This window comes from Mixophyes fleayi, chromosome 6, assembly GCF_038048845.1.
Source record: "Mixophyes fleayi isolate aMixFle1 chromosome 6, aMixFle1.hap1, whole genome shotgun sequence".
NCBI classification, from domain to species: domain Eukaryota; kingdom Metazoa; phylum Chordata; class Amphibia; order Anura; family Limnodynastidae; genus Mixophyes; species Mixophyes fleayi.
Genome location: NC_134407.1, coordinates 206360259 through 206374487, shown reverse-complemented (window position 1 = coordinate 206374487; position 14229 = coordinate 206360259). Strand labels below are relative to the sequence as shown.

The 14229-nt window shown below is 41.1% G+C and overlaps 1 protein-coding gene across 10 annotated transcripts in view; it reads left to right on the top strand.

Annotated features, from left to right (window-relative positions):
• QTGAL (queuosine-tRNA galactosyltransferase) overlaps positions 1 to 14229 on the top strand; it is a 349188-nt gene that overhangs the window by 319509 nt on the left and 15450 nt on the right. For all 10 annotated transcript variants that reach the window (XM_075178189.1, XM_075178186.1, XM_075178188.1 and 7 more), the window contains one exon: positions 4893 to 5028. In XM_075178189.1, coding sequence (XP_075034290.1) covers positions 4893 to 5028 — 136 coding nt within the window. The remainder of the gene's footprint in view (positions 1 to 4892; positions 5029 to 14229) is intronic.

Below are 14229 nucleotides of genomic sequence, written 5' to 3'. Positions count from 1 at the left end.
TTTGGAGCCCTCATCTTTAGTAAGTTATTGAAAATCTAGGGGTAACAATTAAAAGTAATTTGGTACAGTTTTAATAAATGCATAGTTTATCACAAAATGCTCCTGGACAACTCCAGCTTGGACTCCGTTTCTACTCTATAATCCAGGCTAGAATACCTGGAGAATTGTTTATGGGAGTGAAATGAAAAGCTGCCAAGATCTTGCCCAACCAGCTGCTTTCAACACCTTGGCTCCAAACTATTCACATTCCAATTTCTCAAGGCCCTGAGGCAAGAGTTAGGGCCTGATTCATTAAGGATCTTAACTTGAGAAACTTCTTATTTCAGTCTCCTGGACAAAACCATGTTACAATGAAAGGGGTACAAATTAGTATTCTGTTTTGCACATAAGTCAAATACTGCCTGTTTTTTCATGTAGCACACAAATACTTGAAAGCTTATTTGTACACTGAAATTTAAAGTATTTGTGTACTACATGAAAAAACAGGCAGACACTAACTTATGCGCAAAACAGAAAACTAATTTGCACCCCTTTCATTGTAACATGGTTTTGTCCAGGAGACTGAAATAAGAAGTTTCTCAAGTTAAGATTGTTAATGAATCAGGCCCTTAGTGTGACTACCTTGGTAAGTCAATACCACAGAACACAAAGTGATTAATGTGATGAATGATTAATTATACTTACAGTTCAATTTGATGTCTATAAGAATCTTCAGATACTTTACATCAATCACTTTGTGTTCTGTGGGAGGTACATAGCGCCTGAGTACCACTTTATCACTTTGTCATGTTTATCACTTTTTATTGACTTGTGTATAGATGTTTAAGTTGTTTTTTGGTCTGCAATCGATAGTGTAGTGCTATTTGAAAACGTGTACATCGTATTTTCATCGGCATTCCCAAATGGCACAGAAACCTGTTAACGGACATGCCCAAACGCCATGCTTTCTAGGTATCATCACAAGGAGCACAGGTATAACAACCATCTGATTCTTGCTATGTTGGTGAGCTCTGTAGACAGGATGGAGAACTATTTGTATAGACCGTGATTTACAATGGTTGAGGCTGAGTGTGGGGACAAGGCTGGGGAGACTGCGTGCTGTCTGTATCACCAGTTATCAGAAGCAATTCCTGGGCCTGACCTGAGGGTGGAATCATTATATATGGTAAAGCCAGCAGTAAAGGTGTCTAAACAATGAAAACAAGCCGAGGGTCTTTCAGTGGTCCAAAGGTAACATGTGCTGTTTTCCAATTGTAATGAATCATACTTCATTCTAAAGCAGCCATAGGCACCCGGGTACACATGGGCATCGCTCTAACCTCCAAATGGGCCACACATCACCCTTTATCTCAGTAGGAAGTTAGAATAATCCATTTAATATAAGAAATAGACACTTATCTGTAATCACATATCGGCAGACATATTACACAAGTGTTACAAGCTATAACAAACAGATCTGACATAAAGCAGGAAGGAGCCGGGGGCCACAGGTGAAGGCTCTGAGGGCCACATGTTGCCCATTACTGCTGTGTGTCTGTCTCAGCCCTCTCATATGTTGGGCGGAGGAGATGACGAGGACAGTTGGCTTTTTAAAAAAATAAAAGGGTAAGAAAAGTTGTTTGACATTCGGGGCAAAATAGGTCGGGCCTGTGAGCCTCCATCAGTCTAGCCCAGTGTTGGCTAACCTGTGACACTCCAGCTGTTGTGAAACTACAAGTCCCAGCATGCTTTTCTAATATATAGCAGCTTATTGCTGGAAGGGTATGCTGGGACTTGTAGTTTCACAACACCTGGAGTGTCACAGGTTAGCCAACGCTGGTCTACCCGCACCTCTGTTGTGCTATAGCCTGGCTCACGAAACACTTATTCACACCTTGTTTGACCTCCAGTAACCAAGCCTGTCCAGTGGATGGGTGTGTCCGGCTGGTAGCTAAAAGCTCAGCTATAACATGATCCAAATATGTAAATCTACATATTCCATGCCCCCACCCTAGACTTAACCTTGGTCCCTTTCACAATCTTAGACCCAAGTCTTACTTTGGGCAATAAGTCTCTGATATAACTCCGTCCCCCCTCCAGCAATTTTTTTGCATTCCGGAATGCCCCCAATATGTAATAAGTGTAGAAGAACAATGGTAAAGTCAACAGAGTACATGTGTAAGGTAAGGGAATGGTTCTATAAATAATAACACTAAACCAATGAATAACATACTAAGAAAATGTGTTTCTTACTCACTACAAATGTCTGCCGGCAATGCTTATTGGATCAGCACAGGTTAATAGGATGCTTGCTCTTATGCGCACACAAGCTGAACTACTAACCTGTCACTCAAGAGGTTATCTAACATAATCTCCCATCTCACCCCGGAGGGAGCGCTCTGGATGTGAGCTCACATAGACTGAGTCAGCAACGAGGTCCCCCCAGGGGCTGAGATTACAGGACTCGTAAAAACGTTTTATTCATTTTACTATTATTAAGGATGTCTGCATGGGAGAGGCTTTATTCATAATACGCTAATAGTGATAAGTGCTGACATTGTGTAACTGCATTAGATATGCAGCATGACACATGATAAACCCATTTGTCACTGTGTATGGAGTATTGTGAAGCTGTATTGATATTTATTTAAATGGAGCTGGAAGGGTCTGCTGTCAGTCAGGCACCCAGCGTAGTCCTTTCACAGATTTAACTTTCCAAGGCACATCAGTGGGTTTTGAACATGAATATAATACCAGTGCTTTATAACTAAGATTAATATGTAATATACAATGCACCAGTAACTATATGCAACTTGACCAATTTAATAGCCCACATCTCTAGTACGATATGTCATGTGCCCTACTAACCCATGCTACAAGTCCTAATCTATCCTCTATCTCTCTATACGAGTGGTGAGAGCAGGACGTCTGTTTTTATTATCCCAGTGTCCTTTGCTGCTGGTTTACTCTTGTGATGAACCAAAATAGACTTTGCAAATGTCCTTGTTTGCCAGCTGAAGTGAACCTGTTGCTGATTGGTCACTCCCCAACAGGAGGTCCATTTAGTGGGAATCATTTATAATTCTAGCTGTCGACAGCTATCAGATATAATAAGGTAGTTGAAAACTGCCACCATGTGATGTCTTGTGCTCACCTTCAAGTGACATACTGCCGAAAAGTCATCTTGATGAATGTTGTGGAGGACTTCAGTAGACCAGTAACTCTTACTAGCCATGGTCCCAACCCATATCTCTGCCACTTATGCCCACATTGTATCCCATTGTGTGACCTCAGTTTTGAGCTGGTGGAGATCGGGCCTCATCCTAAGATTTTATTGGGATGCCTCTTGTCCCTTCCAGATGTACTTTGGTGGAGAATCACAATTTTCCCACTGCAAAAGGAAGCTTCAAACACGCAGTAAAGGAAGTCCCCATGTCCCCTCAATCTCATGGTTAGCTTAAACCATCAATGATGCTAAACCGAGCAGTATTGTAGAAGAAAAATGTAAACATTTGATGGGATAAAAGTGGTGGTTATAGAAATTGTAGCAGGCTGGAATTTTTTAGAACGTTTCCACCAAGGCACATGTCCTAGTTTGTGGTGGCATCTCCCAAGAGTGGACAGAAGGTTTGCAGTTTGATAGCCTCTGGGCGCACCACCTAGATGCACAGGTGTGTTAAAGCAATTATAAGGTTGGAAGATATTTGATATCTGAAGCTAATAACTAACAATATAATAAGTGTGTTTTTGCATAGCTACTAGATACAATATGTATTAGAATTAAGGATGACACTGCATCTGCTAGAATCTGACATTCACAACTTAACCAGCAATTTGTTTGTATGTTCTTACTATTGTGCTGAGTTGTAATCCTATAGCAACCAGAGGGACTGCTTTAAGTATCTGATCTGGTTGGACAATTTAATATGGACAAGAGCTGGCACAATGAAAATAGATTTCAGTATTCTAATACTCAAGTGAAGCAAGACGAGTTATTCCTTGAGTTTGAAATGGAATCAACCAATGAAGATCGAGCACCAGGGTGTACCTGATGCATCCTGACTATGAGAATAGAAGGATACTCCTTTAAGAGATGATGGGCCTGAGTCATTGAGGAGAGTAAACCATAAAAATGAAGTAACTTTGCACCTGAGCAAACCATGTTGCATTGGAGGGGGAGGTAAATTTAAAATGTGGGGACAGATTTATAGTTGTATACGTCATGTTCTAGATTAACTTTAAATTTCAGTGTAAAAACAAAGAAATCAAGTATTTGTGTGCTAGATGAAAAAAAAAGCCAGTATTTAACTCATGTGCAAAATAATAAACTAATTTCCACCCCTTGCATTGTAACATGGTTTGTCCCGGAGAACATTTATTCCTTTTTTGCATTACTTTCCTTAATGACTCAGGCCTGATATCTTGAGATCTCTTAGAAATGGGAATGTACGTGTTAGAATATCACGAATATGTAATTAGTTGTGTAACTTGTAACCCATAAATATCAAGTGGGAAGAATGGAGTGAAGAGCTGTTGGACTGAAGCCAAATGAGATGTATACTCTCATTCTGTAAGATGAATGTTTTATTTGCTGTTATTATTTATCTTTTATTGTGTAGTAAACCTTCATTACTTCAGACTTCTTTTCTGGACATTCAGTTATTTCAGCCTTATTAGGTGCAATATAAAGCATTTTATCCCGCGGATCCTGTGGGCTTTCTGAATGAGGACCACAATGTTTGGCAGCCTTCTGTCCTTGTCCTCTCGCTGCATCTTGGTATGCCGTAAACACCAAGCACCTCTTGTACCTATACTTGGCCAATGCTGTCAATCTCCTAATGTTACCACAAATATCCTGCTTTTACTAGTCCGTCATATGTAGTGGAGCTTATGTCCCTATTTTATATTACTAGGGAGACCATCTGGAACAATCGGGTCAAGTTCCTTGAGGAGCGAGTCCTTCAGCAGTGGCCCTCTTTCATTATCTGGAATGCGGGGAAGCAGGGTAGAAAGCTGTATCGGAGTCTGTCACCTGCTAACAGGGAGAAGGTGAGCAGTCTACGTGATGTCAAAGCTAATTGTCATATCCTTGAGTGCAAGCATGTCCATGTCATCTTATAGCCAGCATTGTTTTCATTAAGTATCCCCACGTGACAAAGACGGCTGTAAGTGTTCTTTTGTAGTTAATATTATTGTAATTATAATATTTTATATGGGATGATTCAACTTCCTACTGTAAATGATAAGGATATTAGAAGTCACCAAGGAGTTCTATACTTTAATCCAGATCACAGAAATCCAAAGTGACTTTATATATCCATAATAATTTATGGTAGGGAGTGTATTGTTCCTTTTAATACACAAGTTCTCATAATGAACACTGGTGTGATGACGTCAGAACTCAGCGATTATAAGCGCTGATATCAGAATTTAGCGATTATAAGCGCTGACATCAGATCTCAGTGATTATACACACTGAATGAGAACTCAGTGATTATAAACGCTGACATCAGAACTCAGTGATTATAAACGCTGACATCAGAACTCAGCGATTATAAGCGCTGACATCAGATCTCAGTGATTATAAACGCTGACACCAGAACTCGGTGATTATAAACGCTGACATCAGAACTCGGTGATTATAAACGCTGACATCAGAACTCGGTGATTATAAACGCTGACATCAGAACTCAGCGATTATAAGCGCTGACATCAGAACTCAGCGATTATAAACGCTGACATCAGAACTCAGCGATTATAAACGCTGACATCAGAACTCAGCGATTATAAACGCTGACATCAGAACTCAGCGATTATAAACGCTGACATCAGAACTCAGCGATTATAAACGCTGACATCAGAACTCGGTGATTATAAACGCTGACATCAGAACTCAGCGATTATAAGCGCTGACATCAGAACTCAGCGATTATAAACGCTGACATCAGAACTTAGCGATTATAAACGCTGACATCAGAACTCAGCGATTATAAACGCTGACATCAGAACTCAGCGATTATAAACGCTGACACCAGAACTCGGTGATTATAAACGCTGACATCAGAACTCAGCGATTATAAGCGCTGACATCAGAACTCAGCGATTATAAACGCTGACATTAGAACTCAGTGATTAGAAGCTCTACCTTTAGAACTCTGTTTTTTTTACAGATATTATTTACAGGAATTTATAAATATATTAACATCACTTTTCTATTTTATCATTGTTAGTATACTACTAAAAGCATGTGGCCTTCTGCACACAGTTATCTAAAGAAAAAACTGATTTTAAACTAAGTGAATTGACCGCATTTTATCCACACGTCTTATCCATTTATGTTGGAATTTGAGTAAAAAAAATAAAAATGAAATAATGTGAAAAACATGTTATAAAATCAGGACACAAAATAGGATTAGGCTGGAGGGAAATGCTGGGGGTTAGACCGCTGGTTTGGTAACCATGTCAGACCGGAATCCATAGAAAACTATGACCATAAATTAGATTAAAAATGTACAATCATTTACTGTGTATATTTAATATATATCGAGCCAGTAAACCGCATGCATAGTAATAAATAAAGCATAGTGAGAGAGAGATATTGACTTTAGAATATGCTAGTACAGACCTTGTAGGAAATATATAGCCCGCAAGAAAGAGATTTCTGACAGCTGGATGGTATGTTTGACTAGAGAGCGGCTGTATTTATCCCTGCAGCTAGTGCATTGGAGACAGCTGAGGCAGCATCAGTATAGACCCTGCACCCGTTAGCAGCGGTCTCCTGAGAGATCAGTCTCTCCCAATTTCCCAGGTTGTCAGTATCTCTGAAATATAGCCGCTGTCACATACTGTACACGTGTGCCCCTGCTGATTCCCCTATCCCCGTGTTGGATCATATCCATGTATCATGCACAGACCCACCTGTTTGTGAATGATTCCCCATAGGGATAAGTTTTATTAGTTTTCAGGGGAAATTGTCTCATAAGTGGAGTACAGAAAAGTGCTTTTGTTATTAGATTTTCTACAAGTTAGATGTATGAACTTCATGTAAGGGTACGTCTGACACCACATTCTTCCTGCGTCAGCGTGCTGTTGGGGGACCCTGCTCTTTCCGCTATCTAACTAAATCCTGCTTCCCTCACCAATACAATCACACCAGTAGACAGGTCACTGCCCCTTCCCCCACAAGATCAGCACATCCATCTCCTGAAATACTCTGTGCCGCCATCACAATTCCTATGACCTTATTAGCAATGTTATGAACCTACCAAGCATCTGATTGGCTAAAAAAATGTGGACATCCCCGATGGGCAGGAAATTAAATATAATAAAAGTGTTCTGACTCTTGTCAAAAGCAAATTAAAAATACAGTTCAATGTTGTGACAATACTAGACCATAGATCAGAGGAACAACTTATATAGAACCATTACTTAATTCAAATAAATGTTACTGCTTTTCGAAGCTAAGGAGCACCTGCTGCCATCTTGTGTACTGAACAAGTCTTCATGAAAATACGTATCTGTTCACTAGTGACATCAGTGAGACACTGCATGGCGCACTGGTTCTTGGTCAATATATAGGCCGCACTTTCATAAATGTGGTTTCAGACCACAATAGCTGCCGTATGCGGAAGAGCTTAACAGCGATTCTGCTGTTTCCTAGGGAATCTTTTAGCTGAAATCTCATGAATAAATGGCTGCCTCTGTTGTATTTGGGCAATAGGGGCGCAATTTCAAATAAAACCTTGAGTCATTTAAAAATACCAAATGCGCACTGCGAAACACCATGGCTTTGTATTTGGGATAAGAGCATCGTTGGCTACTCTCTTGGAATGTCCAGGAGATTCACAGAATATTGGGAGACCACCTGGACTCCGGGATAGTCTGCTAATAAGTTACATTATTAAGTGGACAGGGTTTAATTCATATACAACTTTACTAAAATCCCCGATCAATTAAAAGCATACTTGTCGACTGTCCCAAGTACATCCACCCATGGGCGGTACGAGAAACGACCCTTTGGTCTAGCAAGACACCCCCCGTTTGGTTCACCCCAAAATGATTTTCAAAAATGTTGGCAAGTATGGAGAAGAGCGGCTCAGTGTGTGGGGGTATGGGGACGTCACATCAAAGTCCAACCAACGTTTACATTCTACTCCTAAAGTAATGCTTGGTTTTAGCCGAATTTATGGCGTAAATTATATATGAGAGTGAGGGGACATGAGGACTTTCTATGTCTGTTTTATGTGGGAAGCTTTTCATTACTTTGCTTGCAATGTGCTTCTCTGCAACACTAAGAGGCACATTATAAATATAGGACAAGAACCGATGTCCGGTAACTCCGAGCTAGTGGAAATATCATTCCTTTTCAGCACAGTAAGGAATGTCTTTACAAATGCGCTTTCTCCTCCTTGTATCATTTTTATAATCTTGCTTCGCAAAATATGAAATCCTGTTTCCTCTCCTACTCCGTAATTCACGCACCCATGGAAATATATGCGCGCCTCAGGTCCAAAACTGGCTTTGCACTGAGCAGCGGATGTTTTGCTCGTCATAAATTACCTGTAGCATGGTTGGGTTATGCGCATTAAAACAATGTGTAAGGGAAAAGTATATGTTATATATTAGTACTATTGTTTGCTTGTAAGTAATGGCTGCAAGCTCTATATAATGTCATATAGCAGCTGTAGCTATACAGCGACATGTTGTATGACGCCATTGGCAGGAGACGCTTCGGCATAGATATACCTGGCACAGCGGGTAAGAGTAGCACATAGTTGAAATGTGTTTTCTCGTAACAGACTCAGGGTAGATATAATGAGATGATGTGAGATTACCATTGTCACCCACTCAGTGTTTTCTTTTAATAAGACTACAAATAGTGGGCATATGAAAGTAATTATGTCCTCAGCTGCTGGACCACACATACACACGGGAGGAAGGACGCAGTTTCACAGTACTGAGCTCAGGTATGAGATGGGTTTAGTGTCTGCAGTCCTAGAAGCTTTTTTTTTCCAGCTGGAGGCCAATAATTCAACAGTGATGGGAAACTGAGACAGCCCTTGTACAGCTGGGGAGAGACACTCCATGTTATTGATAAATATTTATGTATCACCACGGTGCAGAATACTGCAGTGACATTCATACTAATCAATATTCCAGCCACCGCAAGGATCATTCTGTCATGGAGTTTTCTTGTGGTGTTTTAGTAGTCAGGAGGGGCACTGTTCTTATTAGTGATGATGAGAACATTATTAGGAATGATAGGAGTTGGTGTAATCCAGATTGATGGACTTCCTCCCTAATGTCCCTTCTTATGTGTCATCTCTCTTTTGCCTTCTCTTGGGTTCTCTCCTTCCTGCCCATTTTCTTTTGTGTTGACTCTTTCCTTGCCACTTCTTGTTTCCAATATCTCCTGCCTCTTCTCTCTTTGTTTCTCTCACTATTGCTTTCTGTTCCTTCTATTATTGTGTTCTCTCTCTCTCCTTCCTGCTCCCTCTGTTATGTCATCTCTCTCTCTCTCCTTCCTGCTCCCTTTCTGTTATGTCATCTCTCTCCTTCCTGGTCCCTCTCTGTTATGTTCTCTCTCTCTCTCCCTCCTTCCTGCTACTTCTGTTTTTCTGTTCTGTGTTCTCTCTCCTTTTTTGGTGTTCTCTGTCTTCTTCTTGTTCCCTTTCTGATGTGTCCTCTGTCTTCTTCTTGTTCCCTTTCTGATGTGTTCTCTGTCTTCTTCTTCTTGTTTCCTTTCTGATGTGTTCTCTGTCTTCTTCTTGTTCCCTTTCTGATGTGTCCTCTGTCTTCTTCTTGTTCCCTTTCTGATGTGTCCTCTGTCTTCTTCTTGTTCCCTTTCTGATGTGTCCTCTGTCTTCTTCTTGTTCCCTTTCTGATGTGTTCTCTGTCTTCTTCTTGTTCCCTTTCTGATGTGTTCTCTGTCTTCTTCTTGTTCCCTTTCTGATGTGTTCTCTGTCTTCTTCTTGTTCCCTTTCTGATGTGTTCTCTGTCTTCTTCTTGTTCCCTTTCTGATGTGTCCTCTGTCTTCTTCTTGTTCCCTTTCTGATGTGTCCTCTGTCTTCTTCTTGTTTCCTTTCTGATGTGTTCTCTGTCTTCTTCTTGTTCCCTTTCTGATGTGTCCTCTGTCTTCTTCTACTTGTTTCCTTTCTGATGTGTCCTCTGTCTTCTTCTTGTTTCCTTTCTGATGTGTTCTCTGTCTTCTTCTTGTTCCCTTTCTGATGTGTCCTCTGTCTTCTTCTTGTTCCCTTTCTGATGTGTTCTCTGTCTTCTTCTTGTTCCCTTTCTGATGTGTTCTCTGTCTTCTTCTTGTTTCCTTTCTGATGTGTCCTCTGTCTTCTTCTTGTTCCCTTTCTGATGTGTCCTCTGTCTTCTTCTTGTTCCCTTTCTGATGTGTCCTCTGTCTTCTTCTTGTTCCCTTTCTGATGTGTCCTCTGTCTTCTTCTTGTTCCCTTTCTGATGTGTTCTCTGTCTTCTTCTTGTTCCCTTTCTGATGTGTTCTCTGTCTTCTTCTTGTTCCCTTTCTGATGTGTTCTCTGTCTTCTTCTTGTTCCCTTTCTGATGTGTTCTCTGTCTTCTTCTTGTTCCCTTTCTGATGTGTTCTCTGTCTTCTTCTTGTTCCCTTTCTGATGTGTCCTCTGTCTTCTTCTTGTTCCCTTTCTGATGTGTCCTCTGTCTTCTTCTTGTTTCCTTTCTGATGTGTTCTCTGTCTTCTTCTTGTTCCCTTTCTGATGTGTCCTCTGTCTTCTTCTACTTGTTTCCTTTCTGATGTGTCCTCTGTCTTCTTCTTGTTTCCTTTCTGATGTGTTCTCTGTCTTCTTCTTGTTCCCTTTCTGATGTGTCCTCTGTCTTCTTCTTGTTCCCTTTCTGATGTGTCCTCTGTCTTCTTCTTGTTCCCTTTCTGATGTGTCCTCTGTCTTCTTCTTGTTCCCTTTCTGATGTGTCCTCTGTCTTCTTCTTGTTCCCTTTCTGATGTGTCCTCTGTCTTCTTCTTGTTCCCTTTCTGATGTGTCCTCTGTCTTCTTCTTGTTCCCTTTCTGATGTGTCCTCTGTCTTCTTCTTGTTTCCTTTCTGATGTGTTCTCTGTCTTCTTCTTGTTCCCTTTCTGATGTGTCCTCTGTCTTCTTCTTGTTCCCTTTCTGATGTGTTCTCTGTCTTCTTCTTGTTCCCTTTCTGATGTGTTCTCTGTCTTCTTCTTGTTTCCTTTCTGATGTGTCCTCTGTCTTCTTCTTGTTCCCTTTCTGATGTGTCCTCTGTCTTCTTCTTGTTCCCTTTCTGATGTGTCCTCTGTCTTCTTCTTGTTCCCTTTCTGATGTGTCCTCTGTCTTCTTCTTGTTCCCTTTCTGATGTGTCCTCTGTCTTCTTCTTGTTCCCTTTCTGATGTGTCCTCTATCTTCTTCTTGTTCCCTTTCTGATGTGTTCTCTGTCTTCTTCTTGTTCCCTTTCTGATGTGTTCTCTGTCTTCTTGTTCCCTTTCTGATGTGTCCTCTATCTTCTTCTTGTTCCCTTTCTGATGTGTCCTCTGTCTTCTTCTTGTTCCCTTTCTGATGTGTCCTCTGTCTTCTTCTTGTTCCCTTTCTGATGTGTCCTCTGTCTTCTTCTTGTTCCCTTTCTGATGTGTTCTCTGTCTTCTTCTTGTTCCCTTTCTGATGTGTTCTCTGTCTTCTTCTTGTTCCCTTTCTGATGTGTTCTCTGTCTTCTTCTTGTTCCCTTTCTGATGTGTTCTCTGTCTTCTTCTTGTTCCCTTTCTGATGTGTCCTCTGTCTTCTTCTTGTTCCCTTTCTGATGTGTCCTCTGTCTTCTTCTTGTTTCCTTTCTGATGTGTTCTCTGTCTTCTTCTTGTTCCCTTTCTGATGTGTCCTCTGTCTTCTTCTACTTGTTTCCTTTCTGATGTGTCCTCTGTCTTCTTCTTGTTTCCTTTCTGATGTGTTCTCTGTCTTCTTCTTGTTCCCTTTCTGATGTGTCCTCTGTCTTCTTCTTGTTCCCTTTCTGATGTGTCCTCTGTCTTCTTCTTGTTCCCTTTCTGATGTGTCCTCTGTCTTCTTCTTGTTCCCTTTCTGATGTGTCCTCTGTCTTCTTCTTGTTCCCTTTCTGATGTGTCCTCTGTCTTCTTCTTGTTCCCTTTCTGATGTGTTCTCTGTCTTCTTCTTGTTCCCTTTCTGATGTGTTCTCTGTCTTCTTCTTGTTCCCTTTCTGATGTGTTCTCTGTCTTCTTCTTGTTCCCTTTCTGATGTGTCCTCTGTCTTCTTCTTGTTCCCTTTCTGATGTGTCCTCTGTCTTCTTCTTGTTTCCTTTCTGATGTGTTCTCTGTCTTCTTCTTGTTCCCTTTCTGATGTGTCCTCTGTCTTCTTCTACTTGTTTCCTTTCTGATGTGTCCTCTGTCTTCTTCTTGTTTCCTTTCTGATGTGTTCTCTGTCTTCTTCTTGTTCCCTTTCTGATGTGTCCTCTGTCTTCTTCTTGTTCCCTTTCTGATGTGTTCTCTGTCTTCTTCTTGTTCCCTTTCTGATGTGTTCTCTGTCTTCTTCTTGTTTCCTTTCTGATGTGTCCTCTGTCTTCTTCTTGTTCCCTTTCTGATGTGTCCTCTGTCTTCTTCTTGTTCCCTTTCTGATGTGTCCTCTGTCTTCTTCTTGTTCCCTTTCTGATGTGTCCTCTGTCTTCTTCTTGTTCCCTTTCTGATGTGTCCTCTGTCTTCTTCTTGTTCCCTTTCTGATGTGTCCTCTATCTTCTTCTTGTTCCCTTTCTGATGTGTTCTCTGTCTTCTTCTTGTTCCCTTTCTGATGTGTTCTCTGTCTTCTTGTTCCCTTTCTGATGTGTCCTCTATCTTCTTCTTGTTCCCTTTCTGATGTGTCCTCTGTCTTCTTCTTGTTCCCTTTCTGATGTGTCCTCTGTCTTCTTCTTGTTCCCTTTCTGATGTGTCCTCTGTCTTCTTCTTGTTCCCTTTCTGATGTGTTCTCTGTCTTCTTCTTGTTCCCTTTCTGATGTGTTCTCTGTCTTCTTCTTGTTCCCTTTCTGATGTGTTCTCTGTCTTCTTCTTGTTCCCTTTCTGATGTGTTCTCTGTCTTCTTCTTGTTCCCTTTCTGATGTGTCCTCTGTCTTCTTCTTGTTCCCTTTCTGATGTGTCCTCTGTCGTCTTCTTGTTTCCTTTCTGATGTGTTCTCTGTCTTCTTCTTGTTCCCTTTCTGATGTGTCCTCTGTCTTCTTCTACTTGTTTCCTTTCTGATGTGTCCTCTGTCTTCTTCTTGTTTCCTTTCTGATGTGTTCTCTGTCTTCTTCTTGTTCCCTTTCTGATGTGTCCTCTGTCTTCTTCTTGTTCCCTTTCTGATGTGTCCTCTGTCTTCTTCTTGTTCCCTTTCTAATGTGTCCTCTGTCTTCTTCTTGTTCCCTTTCTGATGTGTCCTCTGTCTTCTTCTTGTTCCCTTTCTGATGTGTCCTCTGTCTTCTTCTTGTTCCCTTTCTGATGTGTCCTCTGTCTTCTTCTTGTTCCCTTTCTGATGTGTCCTCTGTCTTCTTCTTGGCCCTTCTCCTGCCTCTTCTCCATTATGTGCAAGAAACTTACTGGAATCACTCAATTCCTCCCACATGACTGTGCAAACTCACTGGACACCAGCATCTCGGCTTGACAATCCATGCGCTTATTTGTAAAATAAGTTTGTGCAAAAGTAGGCAGATGATGTCACAAAACTGCATTTATATGTACATAATTGACCTGTCTCTCCTCTTATTGTTCTAGCTCTATACTGCCCTTTCCCTCTTGTTCTCACTTCCTGACGCTGTTATTTTGTATTATCTCTCCCCGATCTTTTCCCCCTGTACTCTCTTCCCTACCCCTTCTCTTTTTTGTTTCTCTTCTGCGTTTTCTCTTTTTTCCCTCTTTATTCAGGCTCTAAATGTAGATCAGAGACTGTTGAAGATGAAGTGTTGGTGTAACCTGTCTTATCCCCCTTACCAGCCCTGTCTGCTTCCAATTACCGCTGCACAGATCCTGCCATTCCCTCCAGCTGACCTTTTTCTAAGGTTTGCTTTGGCAAACCTCTGCAACTGTGACATCAGACGCCTTTCAGCAAGGTTATAATTAAAACTTCAGCTTGGTATTTTTTTTACCTCTGGCTTAAACTTCTGTGATCACTCAGTAAATCTCTTGGGCCTAGAGAAAGAGGCCCCTTACATATCCATCACAGGTGACCTGGTAGGACAGTCATCTTGTTAATACGCACTGTTGCATAGTAAAATGCAATAAGAAGTACT